This window comes from Sebastes fasciatus, chromosome 13, assembly GCF_043250625.1.
Source record: "Sebastes fasciatus isolate fSebFas1 chromosome 13, fSebFas1.pri, whole genome shotgun sequence".
NCBI lineage: Eukaryota > Metazoa > Chordata > Actinopteri > Perciformes > Sebastidae > Sebastes > Sebastes fasciatus.
The window spans coordinates 28173339-28189713 of record NC_133807.1 but is presented as its reverse complement, the minus strand read 5'-3'; the positions used below and the strand labels follow the sequence as shown (position 1 = coordinate 28189713).

The window sequence follows — 16375 nt, the reverse complement described above, 5'->3', positions numbered from 1 at the left end:
TAAATAAAATAAAATAATAAATATTAATTTGTTGATTATAACTTTATTTATATTATTTATTCATCTAAATCTGAAAAGTAACTCGTAAGATAAAATATCAAATAAATGTAGTGGAGTAAAAAGTACAATATTTGTCTCTGAAATGTAGTGGAATAGAAGTATAAAGATGCAGAAAATGGAAATACTCAAGTAAAGTACAAGAACCTCAAAATAGGACTTGAATACTTGAGTACTTAAATATACTTAGTTACATTCCACCTCTGATTACAATGGCTAAAACAATGTAGAAGGGCAATACTACTACTGGTACTAGAAAGTATAATAATAAATTAATATGTAAAAAATAACATAAATAAGTAAAAAGTTACTTTTTTATAAATAAATAATAAATAAAAGTAAAATAATAATTTGTTAATATAATATACTATAATATAATAAATAAATAATAATAATGTAATAAATAATAATAATAAAAAAATATTGTAGTGGAATAGAAGTATAAAGTTGCATAAAAAATGGAAATACTCAAGTAAAGTGCAAGTACCTCAAAATAGTACTAAGTACAGTACTTGAATACCACCACACACTTACGGGTGTGCGGGTGGGTGTATATTCTCTGTTTTTATTTTATAATTGTCTCATATTTATTGAACAATTTGCTATTGTTGCTGTTATATTTATATGTTTATAAGGATGATCGTATTTAATTCATTATTGTTATTCAATTGATTGAGAGATCGATCGATTGTCTATTATACAAGGATGAGAGAGTAACAAACAGGAACAAAGACTCACTGCCATCTCAATGTGTATGTGATCAATAAACTAAACTTGAACTTGAATAAATGTATTTAGTTACATTCCACCTCTGATTACATTGGCCATACTACTACTGGTACTTTAAATTATGATTAATATGTAAACAAATAACATAACTATGAGACATATTATTATTATTATTATTATTAATAATTCTCAGTTGGCCCAGCTGTGGAGATCACGTGACTCTCTGCTCCATTGTGATCACGTGACGTGTTTTGTTGACGGTTGTCGCTGCATCTCTCACGATGAATCCACGGACTGCTGCTGCTGATACAGGAGCTGCTGCTGCTGCAATGTCATCGCCTCGCTAACAGCAGGACAGGGTTAAATAAAGACACCGGGAGGCTGCAGACGTCCAACTAATAACAGCAGAGCCTCGACAGCGATGTGATGTGACAGAAGAGTGATGAATCTGTCGGTTTAACACAGAAAAAGGAGGAATTGTCTTCACCTCGATAGGAAGAGGAGACCGAAACCTGCCGAAACCTGCTCTTTTTGAGGTAATATATGTCATAAAGTCGCTTCGGCTGAGACATTTGGTGATTAATAGAGTGTAAAATGACGTAATGTCGGTGAGTCAGCAGCGTTATATTGTTGGAAATACCTCTAGCATTGTTCCTCAGCTCAGCTCTCTCATTAGCATTCATCAGAATCCTTTAGGGATTTGACGGACAGCTCGATTGTCCAATCAGGAGCCGCAGAACGCCGCGGTGGACCAATCAGAGAAGAGCAAGGCTAAGGGTTCAGTTAATAAGGAAAAAGCTCCACGCATCTTAATTGCTTTGTTGTTTTTCTAGAACATACTTAATAGATAAATGGTTGCTCTTAATAATGTAGTATAGTCTTCTGAATTAATTTACATAATAATACATACAGTGATATATCATGAAAAGGATGTAGCCACTCAGATGAATAATAATATTCAGTTTTAACAGTTTCTTCATCTCCTTGTATTTTTATATCTGGTATATTTTTTTGTACTTTGTACTACTAACTTTCTTACTGCCTTTTTACTAACATGTTTTTGCACTAACTGTGATGCTGGAAACTTGAATTTCCCTCTGTATCAATAAAGTTACTATCCATCTATCTATCTACCTAATAATAATAATCTTTATTTGTATAGCACCTTTCTAAACATAGTTTCAAAGTGCTTGCACAGATACAATGAAATACAGACAAAATAAAAACAACAATAAAAGAACAAAACATAAAGACCAAATAATGAGAAAACTAAAACCTAGTAACCAGTGGTATCAAAACAATAAGTTACAAAAAGCTCCACGTCTCTAATTGCTTTGTTATTTTGTAGAACATACTAAAAGATAAATGATTATCCTTAATAATGTAGTATAGTCTTCTGAATTAATTTATAATAATAATACATACATCATGAAAAAAGGATGAAGCAACTCATATGAATAATATAATAATAATAATAATAATAATCTTTATTTGTATAGCACTTTTCTAAACATAGTTTCAAAGTGCTTGCACAGATACAATGAAATACAGACAAAATAAAAACAACAATAAAAGAACAAAACATAAAGACCAAATAATGAGAAAACTAAAACCCGTAACCAGTGGTATCAAAACAACAAGTTACTGCACATAAGCCAAAAGAGGACAATATAAGGTGTGGGGAAAAGGTGCACCAAGCTGTTGCCTTACAGAGTTAAAACAGTTAGGGTGAATTAGTGCTATGAGACTGGTTGTAGAAGCTTTAATTTATCGATCACCCTCTTTGGACTGGACCTATAGTTAGGTGATCTGCATATGTGACTGTCAATATTGGCAAAAGCTCATATTATGTTGGAGTTTATAAGCCATAAAGGTATCGCTGTCCTTTTATAGTCCTGTTTCGACTAAAACAATAACTTCAATTGGCCTGTATAACTGGTTCAGTGTGTGGATGAACGACTTCTTTTAATCTTTCGCCCATTTGCCCTAAAATAGTTTTTTGAATTATATTCAGCTAATTATTTCAATGTTCTATTCATCACTTATTGCTAATTATTTAAATGGTTCAGTTATTAAGGAAAAAGCTCCACGTCTCTAATGCTTTGTTGTTTTCTAGAACATACTTACAGATAAATGGTTGGCCTTAATAATGTAGTATAGTCATCTGAATTAATTTACATAATAATACATACAGTGACCTCTGATTTATCATGAAAAGGATGTAGCCACTCAGATGAATGGGCACCGGTGTGACATACAGTCCCAGTATAACCAGTTTTATCACATTTATGAACTCAAGTTCTGTGAATTGGGACTCCAGTTTGAGGGAAAAGTGCTATGAGACTTGCTGTAGACTCTTTAATTCATTGATCACCCTCTTTGGACTGTACCTAGTTATGTGATCTGCATATCAATGTTTGCAAAAGCTCATATTATGTTGGAGTTTATTAAGTTTTATCAGCGGTCAACATTTTATAGACCTGTTTGGACTAAAACAATAACCTCAATTGGCCTGTATAACTGGTTCAGTGTGTGGATGTCAACGACCTCTTTTAATCTTTTGCCCATTTGCCTGTGGTTTTCTTTTTTCTAACTGAACTCATGTCCTGGCTGATATACCACCTACACCTGTTTCCCTATCTTATGTTTTTTTCTTCATAATTTTTCCCCTTACAAATAGTTTTGTGTACAGTTTCTAAACATCATGTTGCTTGTGATACTGCCGATTGCTCAATTTCACTTCTCTTTTCGAGTTATGGTTAGAATAGAAACAGAGATCAGAAACTTTTTACAGCATCACTGCTGGTGGAAGCGTTTCATTCGAAAACACAACTTAAGCTCTTATAAACATTTCAAAAGATGGAATTGTATATTTTGCTCTAACTAACCCGAAACTTAAAAATGTCCCTCTCTTTCTGTCTCCAGCCACTGTAGAAGGCTGACTCAAGATGGCTATTGCGCGACAATTTGGACTACTGCTGTGGAAAAACTATCTTCAGCAGGTGAGTTGGAGGGAGGTGAACCTACTGTACACCCACTAGCTTGTATGTGTCATTTGTTTTTAAGGTGCTGACATTGTTTGCAACTGTGAATTGTCAGAAAGTATCTGTATTTACAGAGCAGAGGCCTTCATGACAGTATTTGCTAAGTTATAGGCTTATGGGGTCATCATAAATTCAGTAAAGTGACTAACTGTGTTACTAATGATGTTAGCCAGCTACTTGGAAACTGTAATATACAGTGTGCCTACACTGTTGTTGTGTCACATGCTCGAGCTATGTCAACATGTTATAGCTGTCACATGCCTTTCCAAGCCTTTTATGGCTTTTTATCCTAAGGGTAAATCACAGTTTGTACCTTTTTAAAGGATTTATTATTGTCTTAATACAATACATGAAATGCAGCTGTAGCCCATCAACGGATATTCAAAATATTTAAATCAGAATAGAATATACACATAAAATAGAGAATAAAATAGTACAAACTATATAAAAGTATCACTAAAGGAAGAAATAAAAAGGAATGTATACAGTTATGTATTTACTGCTATATACATACGTACTCTATATTAATATAATAAGTTATTGTGTCGCTAATTTTTTTTAATTGGGACATGGATCATGAGACTTGATCATGAGACTTGATCATGAGACATGATTTTGTATTATGTAATTATAAATATTAGGGCTGTGTATTGGCAAGAATCTGGCGACACAATGCGTATCATGAGACAGGGGTAACGATTCACATATTGCGATACTGTAAGCAAGGTGATATATTTCATTATAAAATTAACTTTTAGGAAAACTGTCGTAGAATAAAGAACACACCAGAAATATAACATTTTAGAATAGGCGATAATAACACATTTGAACTGCATGCAAAAAACTGCATGTTTTTTGCCCCAAACTGCATGGGATTATCATAAAGTGGGCATGTCTGTAAAGGGGAGACTCGTGGGTACCCATAGAACCCATTTTCATTCACATATCTTGAGGTCAGAGGTCAAGGGACCCCTTTGAAAATGGCCATCACACTTTTTCCTCGCCAAAATGTAGCGTAACTTTGGAGCGTTATTTAGCCTCCTTCTTGACAAGGTAGCATGATGACATGGTTGTAACCAATGGATTCCTTAGGTTTTTCTAGTTTCATATGGGCCATTAGATTTTTAAGAGTTATCACACAACATAATATCACAATACTCATGTGTTTTCATATTTCCTTACACCCCTAATAGATACATGTGTCTATACAGACATCTGCCTTTTTTTTGTGAATGATTTTTTTATTGAGTTCATCAAAAACCAAACAACAAATACATAAAATGTAAGAAAAAAGGAAAGGAGTTGAAAAATGATTAGCAATTTATGTGTGTCTACATACGTATACTGGAGATACACTTTTTCAACTATTGGTTAACCTGTTAGGCAGGTTACACACATTAACAGCTCAAAATCTCCATGAAAGACTAGACGTCTTAAAGGTCCCATATTGTAAAAAGTGAGTTTTTCAGGTTTTAAGTGCTATATAAATACTGTTCAACTGTCAAAACGCTCAATATACAGAGAAAAACACACAGCCCGTATTCAGAAATTGTGCGTTTGAAACAAGCCGTTGAGATTTCTGTCCATTTGTGATGTCACAAATATACAATATTTAGACCATTACGCGGTTTTAAACGTAAACATTCTCAATGTGTCCCAGTTTATTTCCTGTTGCAGTGTGTTTAAATAACATCAGCTGACAGGAAGTAAACATGGACCCAAACTGTTGCCTAGCAACGCAATTTTGTTGCAATTCCGTTGAAATGTACTAAAATGGAGCGTTTCAGACAGAGGGGTGAATACAGGTATATTCAGTCAGACAGTATGAGGAAAATAAAGTGTTTTTTGAACATTACAGCATGTAAACATGTTCTAATAGAAACACAAAATACAAGTATGAACCTGAAAGTGAGCACGATAGGGGACCTTTAAGCCATACACACATGATAAGCGGTAAAAACGCTCTATGCCGGCTGTGCCATTGTTTTCCTAACGGGCAGAGCAGGACTAGCCTTGGCGCGGTGCACCGCTCGAAATCGCCACAGAACGCTGTGCTCAGAGTTCAGATTATTTCAACTTTGACCTCGGTTGCCGCTGACCTTTCAAAGCGCAACTAATAAAGAACGGCTGCAACTGTTGTTGTTGCTTAGAAACAGTGAATGGCGTTCTTGCGCTCTTTTTAGGGAGATATATAACCTGCTGCCTCTGCAAGTCTCGGCACCCTACCTCTGGGTGGGTAAATCTCTTATCATGTGGAGGCAGCTTTACTCTAGGAGTTTATTCGAGGTTTCCACCATTATGTAGTTCATGTAAAAATCCTATCGTCAGTCTTCAGTATACAGAAGATAGGAAGGAATTTTGTACTCTAAACAGTGCTAGTGTGTTGCTCTGAATGGCAGCTTGCATAGTTTTGAGCATTAATATCAGTTGATGGTTGCACAACGCTGCTATCCAGAAATGGAAGTGGCTATCTGCTGCAGAGCATGCGTCGGTGTGAGGTTGTTGCTCCATCACCCTTTTTATCCACTCCCTGCTGCTTCAGTTTACGGCGAGACAACAGAGACTCCATTAGGAAAAAACTACTGTGCATCCTGGCTGCAGAAAATATTCACAGAGTGCATGTTAATCACTTAAACCGTATTACCAAATATAATGCATTACGTCATTTTACCTACTCGAGCACAATGCGGACATTGTAGTTCAGGCCTGTAAAAGCTGGTTGTTAAAAACAGTTACTGGCAAAGACCTTGTACTTTTGAGCCATCCTGTTTCCTGGTGGCGATGTCCTTATCCCCATGGGCAACTGGCCACTTTTAGAAAACTTGAGGTCATGTTGACATACTTCCAGTTCAGCTACAGCAGGTTTTGATAGCTGATGATATGCAGTTTGTTTGCTCTACTTATGAATGTTATCACTGGGCTTGATCTTTGTTCTACCTATGACATGTAGCCTAACAAGAACAATATGAAAGATAGTGTGAGTTAAGGAAAACAACTGTTTTGAAGGAGTTCATACAAAATATATTTGATATCTATTGAGCGAACCTTTTCGAACCTTTTCGAACCATATTCTCAATAAAAATAGTCTCACCCTAGTAAGTTATTTATTTATTATTTATTTATTGTCATATGCACAGTTACAGATAAGCAGCCGTTGGCAATAACACTCTTTGATCTCAGGCTCCCTGCAACAATGCTCATTAAATATGGATAAAAAGAAAATCACGCAAGTAAAAAAAAAGAGAATCTAAGACATAAAAGTTTAAATATTGGGATAAAATGTAAACAGGAATGTAGTAGGGCTGTCACGATGTCAGATTTTTACTTCACGATTATTCGCGGCCAAAAGGATTCACAGTAACGGTATTATTGCAATATCTAGGGCTGTCCCGCTTCGAAGCTTCGGTGAGAAATATTCAAAGGTAATCGACGATTCACAGAACACCTCTACACACAACAAACAGCGATGTCCATCTGATAAATAAATAATAATAATAATTAATGTTGAATATGAATGATGTTGTGGGATTATTCCTTATTTCATGGGCAATTTTGGGATTTAACCCGAAGTATTCAAATACTGATTTGGAGGTTGATTACCATGGCAACGGTCGAAGCTTCGGAGCATCCGGGTCAGCCCTAGCAAAATCTATAGAAAATATTTTAAAAAACCCTAACCTCATCAGTTAAATTCATCTTTAACTTTGTTTATTGCGCGTTTTGTCTCTTTTTTTGTCAAATTAATTACATTCAAAATACGAGTGTAGGGAGGTGGAGAGAGAGAGTCTGTAACCATACCTGTACAAAAGTGTGCTTTAAGAGCCACTGGGTTATTTACACAATATTATCATATGTGTATTATTAACATGATGTCTATATTTAAATATCACGTGTATTGCCAATAGACCGTTTCACCTCACATTGCTAGGCAACAGCTTGGGCCCATGTTTATTTCCTGTCAGACGTGTGTGTCACTCACATACTGTACACTGCAACAGGAAATAGACTGGGACACATTTGTTTATGTGTACAACTGTGTCTGTAGTAAATGTCTGTGCGTACTGAGGTACCGTCTGCCAGACGGCAGCAGGCAGATACAGTTTGTGGCTGAGGTGATTGGGGTCTCTGATGTAGGGATGGGAGTACAGATTTGATACCAGTGTTTAATTATAAGCTGTATGTCTCACTGTGTGGAAGTGACTGGTATCATTCTTTAATGTGTAAGAAAACATCAGACTTAAACATTGCTTTCTTAATTTTGTAAAGCAAAATGTAACAAATAAATACATAGATACATTTTAATGAATTGTTATTTATTATTAAAATACTAAATCATACTCAAGCAACTTGGTAAATAAATCTTCAAAATTAACAAGAATTACAATTCAAGTATAATGCAGCAACGAATTGGTCAAAACTTAAACGGGAAATAAAATTCCAGTATATAACGTATAGTATATAAACATAGAACTGAATTGAATAGATCGGCCACATTGTCACTGATACCCGATCCAGCTATTTGAGTCAGTGTCGGCCCGATATGTGATCCGGTATCGGTGCATCCCTACTCTGATGATCCTGTTGGCCCTTCTTCCTGCACCGCTTGCTGTAGAGGTCCTCCAGTTTTCACCCCCCTCTCCCAGGATACTCTCAACGGTGCACCTGTAAAACACCTAGTAATCAACAAGGTTAATGATTTCTTGGTGATGGCTTATGCTTTTACTAAATTCGATGTGTTATTTTCACTAGGGTAATTGCCTCCACATGGACCTTGTCCCACTGGCATCAGAGGCTTTACTGTGGCTGCGAACAATGTTACGCCCAACTGTATTCAAGCATTACAACACACCTTTATAAACATGGACACACAGGCAGCAGCATGTCTATTCTTAGCTTTCCCTCTATAAGTGATCATTTTTGATTGAGTGCTGAAAGGGGGAACATCTGATATCGGCGCCCAGCTGAGATTGACTGTAATGTCCTGAAACTGTCCAAGTCACTTTGTAGTGCAATCACTCAGCAGCAGTAGGAGGCCGTCACATTATGCTTCGTGTCAAGTGTCTGTGAAATTGTGTAGTTTCAATTCTGAATAGTGTGAAGTGAATAAACCGATGCCCAGAACCTCATCTTGACTGAAAATGATGTGTGGTTAGTTAGCATTTTCAAAGCATACGAGGTTGTGTTTCCAGTGCTGCAGTGCTCTCAGTTGTGTGTGTCTCATTGTACATTCCTCACCTGTGGCTGAAATATGGAGCCATTTATTACTTTTTCATGGAGGTGTTGAGTTACTTAAAGTCATGAATCTGTCAAACATAGTGAAGTTAATTAATCTCAATACCTTTTAAGTCTGTGCGCCATATTCATTGATAATTCACCCCTTATAAAAAACCTTATATTCCCTCAAACCCTAAACTCCTCTCCCTCTTTTTATCTTCTACCTCTTTTTATCTGACTTCATATCAAATAGATGACAGATTATCTCTATTCTTGCTCTCCAGAAACGTCAAATCCTGGTAACTCTGGTGGAGATCCTCCTGCCCCTGCTCTTCTCCGGCATCCTCATCGTGCTCCGTCAGAAGGTGCCTTTTAAGGACTACCCGAACGCCACGGTCTACGAGAGCTACGCCGTTGACGTGCTACCCAAGGGGATCTCGCATCGTTTTCAGCTGGCCCACGTGCCCAGCAACTCCAGTGTGGTGCGTCAGGTGGCAGAGGATGTGCGAAGCAGCCTGGGCCTCTCCTCAGGTGGGTAATGGGTGACGGGTTCAGTACAACTGTCAATCCATTAAAATATGTAATCGCGATTAATCACATGACTGTCCATAGTTAATCGTGATTAATTGCAAATTAATTTTTATCTGTTCAAAATGTACCTTAAAGGGAGATTTGTCAAGTATTTAATACTCTTATCAACATGGGAGTGGACAAATATGCTGCTTTATGCAAATTAATGTATATATTTATTATTGGAAATCAATTAACAACACTAAACAATGACAAATATTGTCCAGAAACCCTCACAGGTACTGCATTTAGCATAAAACAATATGCTCAAATCATAACATGGAAAACTGAAGCCCAACAGGTAACAACAGCTGTCAGTGTGTCAGTGTGCTGACTTGACTATGACTTGCCCCAAACTGCATGTGATTATCATAAAGTGGGCATGTCTATAAAGGGGAGACTCGTGGGTACCCAGAGAACCCATTTTCATTCACATATCTTGAGGTCAGAGGTCAAGAGACCGCTTTGAAAATGGCCATGCCAGTTATTCTTTGCCAAAATTTAGCACAAGTTTGCAGCGTTATTTATCCTCTTTTGCGAACAAGCTAGTATGACATGGCTGTTACCAATGGATTCCTTAGGTATTTCTAGTTTCATATGATGCCAGTATCTTCACTCTAGCTTAAAAACAACCTACAACCTAAAAATCGGAAGTTGCATTAATGCGTTAAAGAAATTAGTGGCATTAAAACAAATTTGCATTAACACGTTATTATCACGGTAACTTTGACAGCCCATTATTTATTTATATGATATTTATACACACACCTTTTTCACATACTTGTGTATATAACAGTGTTTATTCTTTAGCTTTATTGTCCAGCTTTGTTGTCCTCGTGCCTAGCTGTTATTTCTTTATAAGTACATTGACAAACAGTCTAATTCCCTGTTTGTGCACACGTATTTGGCAAATAAATCCGATTCTGATTCTGAAAAACAAATAAGCATGTTTCCTAAAATGTCAAACTATTCTTTTTCATGTGGCCATTCTCTCAGTATAACATTTCATAAAACATGTTGGAAATTCAGTGATAAAAATTTACCCCAAAACTTCAATCCTTTGCTAAAGTATGCTGGATATTACTGAAAGGAAATATTCTACAAACATTTGAGATAAAATATAAGAATTGATTGCTTTTAAAACCTGGATTCCATCGCAGCAAAGCCTATTGTTTACATCCGCAAATTTAAACTGTCAGTGCCACCAGTATAACCAGTGAAACAAATACCACAGCCTTGACACCAATTGTAATTTGGGACAGAGGTTGGAATACTGGTTCCTCTAGAAACGGCCCTCAGGAGAGCAAACAGGCCGCACCCTCCTGTCAGACTGTGTCAGCTGGGAGTTTAGATAGGGAAAGAAAGGAAACTCACACACTGTAGCATGTTAGTCTCCTCTCTCTAAAGACACCTACACTCACACACACACACACCTCTGCGTTACCAGCCATTCAGATAAACATGTCTGACTGACTGACAGGTGTGCAAACAGACAGCTTTCATATTTGTTTTCACGCTGACAGACGACCAGCAGGGTGGCAGCAGCGTGAGGCTGACGGCAGCGACGTAGCAGCAGGTAGACAGAGCAGAGTAACTGCAGGTTGTCGTGAACACAGCTGCGTGTGAGATCCCAGCTCAGCCGTTAATGAATAATTTAGCTGCTCGCCGTCGTGTACAGACGGATAGGTGGAGGGGAATGATCGAGGTTGAATTTGAGTATGTCATGCACACAGAAGACCACCGAAATGTGACCTCAAAAGGTTCTGACTAACGAGGGATTCGCTTGAACAGTTAAAAAAAGCCCTGTGATATTTCAAACATCATAGTTTCACATATTTAAACAACACAAGGATTGTTGAACTGGGACCACTAAAACAAAGCAGCACATTTGTTGTGAAGCTATTAGATGTTGAAACGCATTGTTATTTGTTGTAGACCACATGGTGTATTGTGAAATAGTGAAATGAGATTTCCTCTATTGTGAAATCTCTTTTTGTTGTTGTTGGTAAAAAGATGATTTGACTTTTTTTGTGTAGATCATCAGTGATAGATGTTATGTTTTCTTATACTGTGACCATTCAACTGATGAACCATTACTGTTAACCAACTAGCCTTAGTTCAACTTTTTATCCATTACTTATAGCTAATTATTTAAATGGTTTATCCATTACTTTTGGCTAGCTATTTCAACTTTTTATCCATAATGTTTCTCCAACTATTTCAACTTTTTATCCATAATGTTTCTCCAACTATTTCAACTTTTTATCCATAACATTTAGCTAATTATTTATGTTTTATCCATTACTTTTAGCTCACTATTTCATTTTTGTATTCGTTACTTCTAGCCATTATTTTGAACTAACTAGTTGAACCATTTATCCATTACTTGGCTAATTATTTAAAAAGTTCACTCGTTCATTTTAACTAGCTATTTAAATGTTTATAAATGACTTTAACGCTTCAATCTATAACTCTTTAAACCATATTACTTTTATCTAACTATTTTGACTCTGCTCGCTCGCTAACTGGCATTCATTTACTCCACACGTGGCTTTAAGGTGTCATAACTGGCTCAGATTGATAGAAGGTGGAGGTGTGTAGTGTGCACTCAGTGTAGTTATTATAAAGATCAGCATCATGCCAATTTGTAATTCTATCTGGATGTTTATTTTTTGTTCCAAATCACAAATATGTGGATGTATAACTTTGAGCAAATCCTGATTTATATATATTTTAATCAAATTAGTTGAGCTACTAAGCCCTGGATACAAGTACCCCTGTTTGGGAATAACTGCTTTAAACTACTAACCATTTCAGGAGTATTCAAGACCGACAGCAGAAGTGAAGAGCAGTGTGACGAATGCATGTTTGAACTGTCTGTCCTTGACCTCTGTGACCTCTGTGACCTCTGTGACCTCTGTGACCTCTGTGCGTCTGCATGCAAGTGTTTATTTTATGAGACTGACCAAGATTTACCCCCGGGACCGATGTGTGATACTGACTTCTTTTACCAGACTCCGAATACCTTCATGTGTGCTTGATAAGTGTAATAGAACAATGCCATTGAGAAATCCAGTTCTGTAAAAGAAAGAAATCCGTGTTTTTATCTTATTTGCTGATATTTCCCAGCTCTCTGTTTTCATTCAGTTTCATTTGGTCTGCTCGGACGTCTTTTGTGTGATTCAGTTTTGTGCGTATCTCTTCCCTTTTTGTGTGATCTAGCATCTGTGTGAAAGAAAGCACGTACGCGGACGTATTCAGGTGCACTTTTCTCTCTCGGGTTTGACCTATTGTGATTTGATATTATTGGCCGTAGAACTCAGTATGCTGATAGCATCTCGACCAGCTTTCAGGCTGTCGTTTCGGTGAGAGTAGCGAGCACCAAGGTCAACAGACATGAAAACAGAAGTACGTGAGATGAATGCCATGCAACTAATGTGATGTTGTTTGTATCTGTGTGTGTGTGTGTGTTTCTTGTTACAGTGCCGCGTGGCTTTGAGACAGAGGAGCAGTTTGAGGACTACGTGAGAAATGACCCTCTGTCGGGAAAGCTGCTGGCTGCCGTGGTGTTTGAGCACCCCTTCACCCACGATGATGAACCCCTGCCCCTAAAGGTTAAAGGCCGCATACACACACTGTCACACACTGTAGCAGGTAGACAGTTGAATCTAAGTCATTTCCTATATTCTGGTGCCTTTTAACAGGTTTGATCCTTTTAATCTGGCTATAATAGCATGAGAAAAATGATGGGTAGGTATTTAATTAGCCAAAGCATACTGCAGCTCTGTCATTCACTGCATAGTGTAGCTTATTTATTACTCCACTCAATAAAACTGACTGAGTGTGAGGCCACGGCAGCCAAGTTAATGAAGAGACCTGATTTGTGAAATTCTCTCCACTCCTCTCGGCTTTGTTCAGGTCGACTAACTCCGCTCTCTTTTTTGCATCCTCATACGCAGGTGAGCTACCATCTGCGTTTCAGCTTCACCCCACGCAAGGCCCCGCCCAAGGAGAGGTCGGAGCTGAACCCCAACAGTGACCTGGACTGGCACACGCTCAGCCTCTACCCCCTCTTTCAGCTGCCAGGGCCGAGGGAGCAGTATGACAAGGAGGGGGGCACGCCTGGTGAGAAACCCACGTCTCTTTCTATTTGACCCCTCCTTGCCTTTGTTTCTCTTTATCTGTCCCTCCCACTTCTTTTTTCTCCCCTTTCTCTGTCACCTTTTAAGCCCAAACATCCTGTCTGCTTTGATGCTACTAAACCGTCCTGGGAGGGCCTCTCATCCCAAAATCAATGTTCGAAATAGAGCATAAAGCAGCATATTTGTCCACTCCCATGTTGATAAGAGTATTAAATACTTGACATTCTCCCTTCAAGGTACATTTTGAACAGATAAAAAATGTTAATTTGAGATTAATCGCGATTAACTCTGGCTAATCATGCGATTAATCACAATTCAATATTTTAATCGACCGACAGCCCTAGTTAGATATTCTTAAAACTCACATTTGTCAGAGTAGTTATTAAAATAAGTATTAGTCCTTTAATTAAAAAGCCACAACATTATGTCAAACAGGTTTTTATTTTTCTGCTCTGACTTATGATTTATGACAAAAAAAGCACTTATTATCCACAACAGCGAGAGCCCTCTCCTCCGGTCGTGTTGCCATAGCAACCACGGCCTTGCACATCTAGTTTTGGCACTGTCGGGATGAATTGTGCCCTCGCATCATTTGTGGGGCATTTGTGAGGATGTCGGGCACCAAACACTGTCAACCGCATCTTCACATTTGTCCCTCAGGTTGGTCAGATTTGTTAAGTTTAAATGATGTGATGATGAATTGGGGGATTAGATAAGACACTGTTCGGCTGTGGCCCAGACCTTTTTTCATAATGAAGCTCCAAAGTTGAGAGGTAAAAGAGGCACGCTCCAACAGATGAAGTCACCCTCACAGTATAATCGAACCGACGAAGCTTTTAGAGTCGCATGAATATGGATTTCCAACCTCCACATGCCTCTTATCCATTTTCATGCTAACTTTTAGAGGGAAGTTAGAAGGACTTTGCCTGGTGGAAAAGGTCACATTTGTATGTGTGGTTGTGCCATGAGTCATTTGAGAGCATATTTGACTTCAGCTTTTACATTTCTTTTCTCTGTTAAGGTTATTTCCGAGAGGGGTTCCTAGCTGTGCAGCATGCGGTGGACAAAGCCATCATGCGCTCTTACAACAGAACATCCGCCGCCTTTCTGCTGTCACATACCAGAGTGGTCCTGGCGCGGTTTCCTTTTCCTGCCTTTATATACGACGTCTTCATCCTGGCCATTCAGAACCAACTGCCCCTGCTGCTGGTGCTCAGCTTCACCTACACCTCCCTCAACATAGTACGAGCCGTGGTGCAGGAGAAGGAGAGGAAGCTCAAGGTGTGCTTGTGTGTCTCTCTATAACGGATGCTTTTCTTGCTGTTGTGTTAAAACTGATCCTTAATCTCTGCCTTTTCTTGTGTATTTCAGGAGTACATGAGGATGATGGGTCTCAGCAACTGGCTCCACTGGAGCGCCTGGTTCCTCATGTTCTTCCTCTTCCTCTCCCTTTCAATCTTTTTTGTCACTCTGCTCCTTTGTATCCAGGTGAGTTTGTGTTGCGAAACGTAGTTGCATAAACAACATTCCAGCACGAAATACCTTCACCACATATTTAAACAAGTTTCTTAGATAAGAAAAAGGCAACACAACATCATTATCTACAGTAGCGTTGAGTACAAATGTATTTATAGTACAAATATGTAGCTAAGCTCTCAAAGCACTACTTTATCCAGTGTGACTTGTATAACTAATAAGCCACTGCTTTACAGTGGAACAAGGAACAAGTGAAACTAAGAGGAAAAGAGAGTGGGGAAAAATAAATTATCTGTAAAGCAAAGTATTGAATAGTTTATTCTAGAGCTGTCAAAGTTAACACGATAATAACGCCTTAGCACACTGACACACTGACAGCTGCTGTTGCCTGTTGGGCTGCAGTTTGCCATGTTATGATTTGAGCATATTGTTTTATACTAAATGCAGTACCTGTGAGGGTTTCTGGATAATATTTGTCATTGTTTTGTGTTGTTAATTGATTTCCAATAATAAATATATACATACATTTGCATAAAGCAGCACATTTGTCCACTCCCATGTTGATAAGAGTATTAAATATTTGACAAATCTCCCTTAAAGGTTCATTTTGAACAGATAAGAAATGTGCGATTAATTTGTGATTAAATATTTTAATGGATTGACAGCCCTAGTTTATTCTAATAACCGGTTCATAATAGTTAGATATTGTATGTGTCGAGCAGTGAACTAGTTTAACGTTACAATTGCAACATGATGCGCAGGAATGAGTTCATTAGAGCAGTGATTGCCAACCTTTTTCCTTAAGGGGACCCCTTTAATATCATTGATTTAACTTACGAACCTTGACTAAGTGACATGTTTTATAGACATTTATTTCACATTATATTCAATGCATAACAATAACAGTACAGAACAACTGATAACTGTACAATTAACCCAAATAGTGAACGCAATAACTGCAGGAAGTGTGTGTATTTATGTTATGATTATTTGAATATTGCTTCAGAGATGAGTTTTCCTTTATTATTTATGAACTTGTAATACAATTCTCTGTATTTATTTTATTTTTATTTTTAACAATCATACTTACTTAATAAGCTTCTTTTTTTTGACAAATTCAGTGTCTTCTTCTCCCTGATGCTT

At 37.6% G+C, this 16375-nt stretch overlaps 1 protein-coding gene across 1 annotated transcript in view; it reads left to right on the top strand.

Moving 5' to 3' along the window:
* The first annotated feature begins 1006 nt into the window (after positions 1 to 1006).
* Positions 1007 to 16375, top strand: part of abca3b (ATP-binding cassette, sub-family A (ABC1), member 3b) — a 40725-nt gene continuing 25356 nt past the window's right edge. The window contains exons 1-7 of the mRNA XM_074656639.1: positions 1007 to 1322; positions 3712 to 3788; positions 9329 to 9575; positions 13098 to 13228; positions 13574 to 13739; positions 14778 to 15037; positions 15128 to 15244. Coding sequence (XP_074512740.1) covers positions 3735 to 3788; positions 9329 to 9575; positions 13098 to 13228; positions 13574 to 13739; positions 14778 to 15037; positions 15128 to 15244 — 975 coding nt within the window. The 5' untranslated portion in view covers positions 1007 to 1322; positions 3712 to 3734. The remainder of the gene's footprint in view (positions 1323 to 3711; positions 3789 to 9328; positions 9576 to 13097; positions 13229 to 13573; positions 13740 to 14777; positions 15038 to 15127; positions 15245 to 16375) is intronic.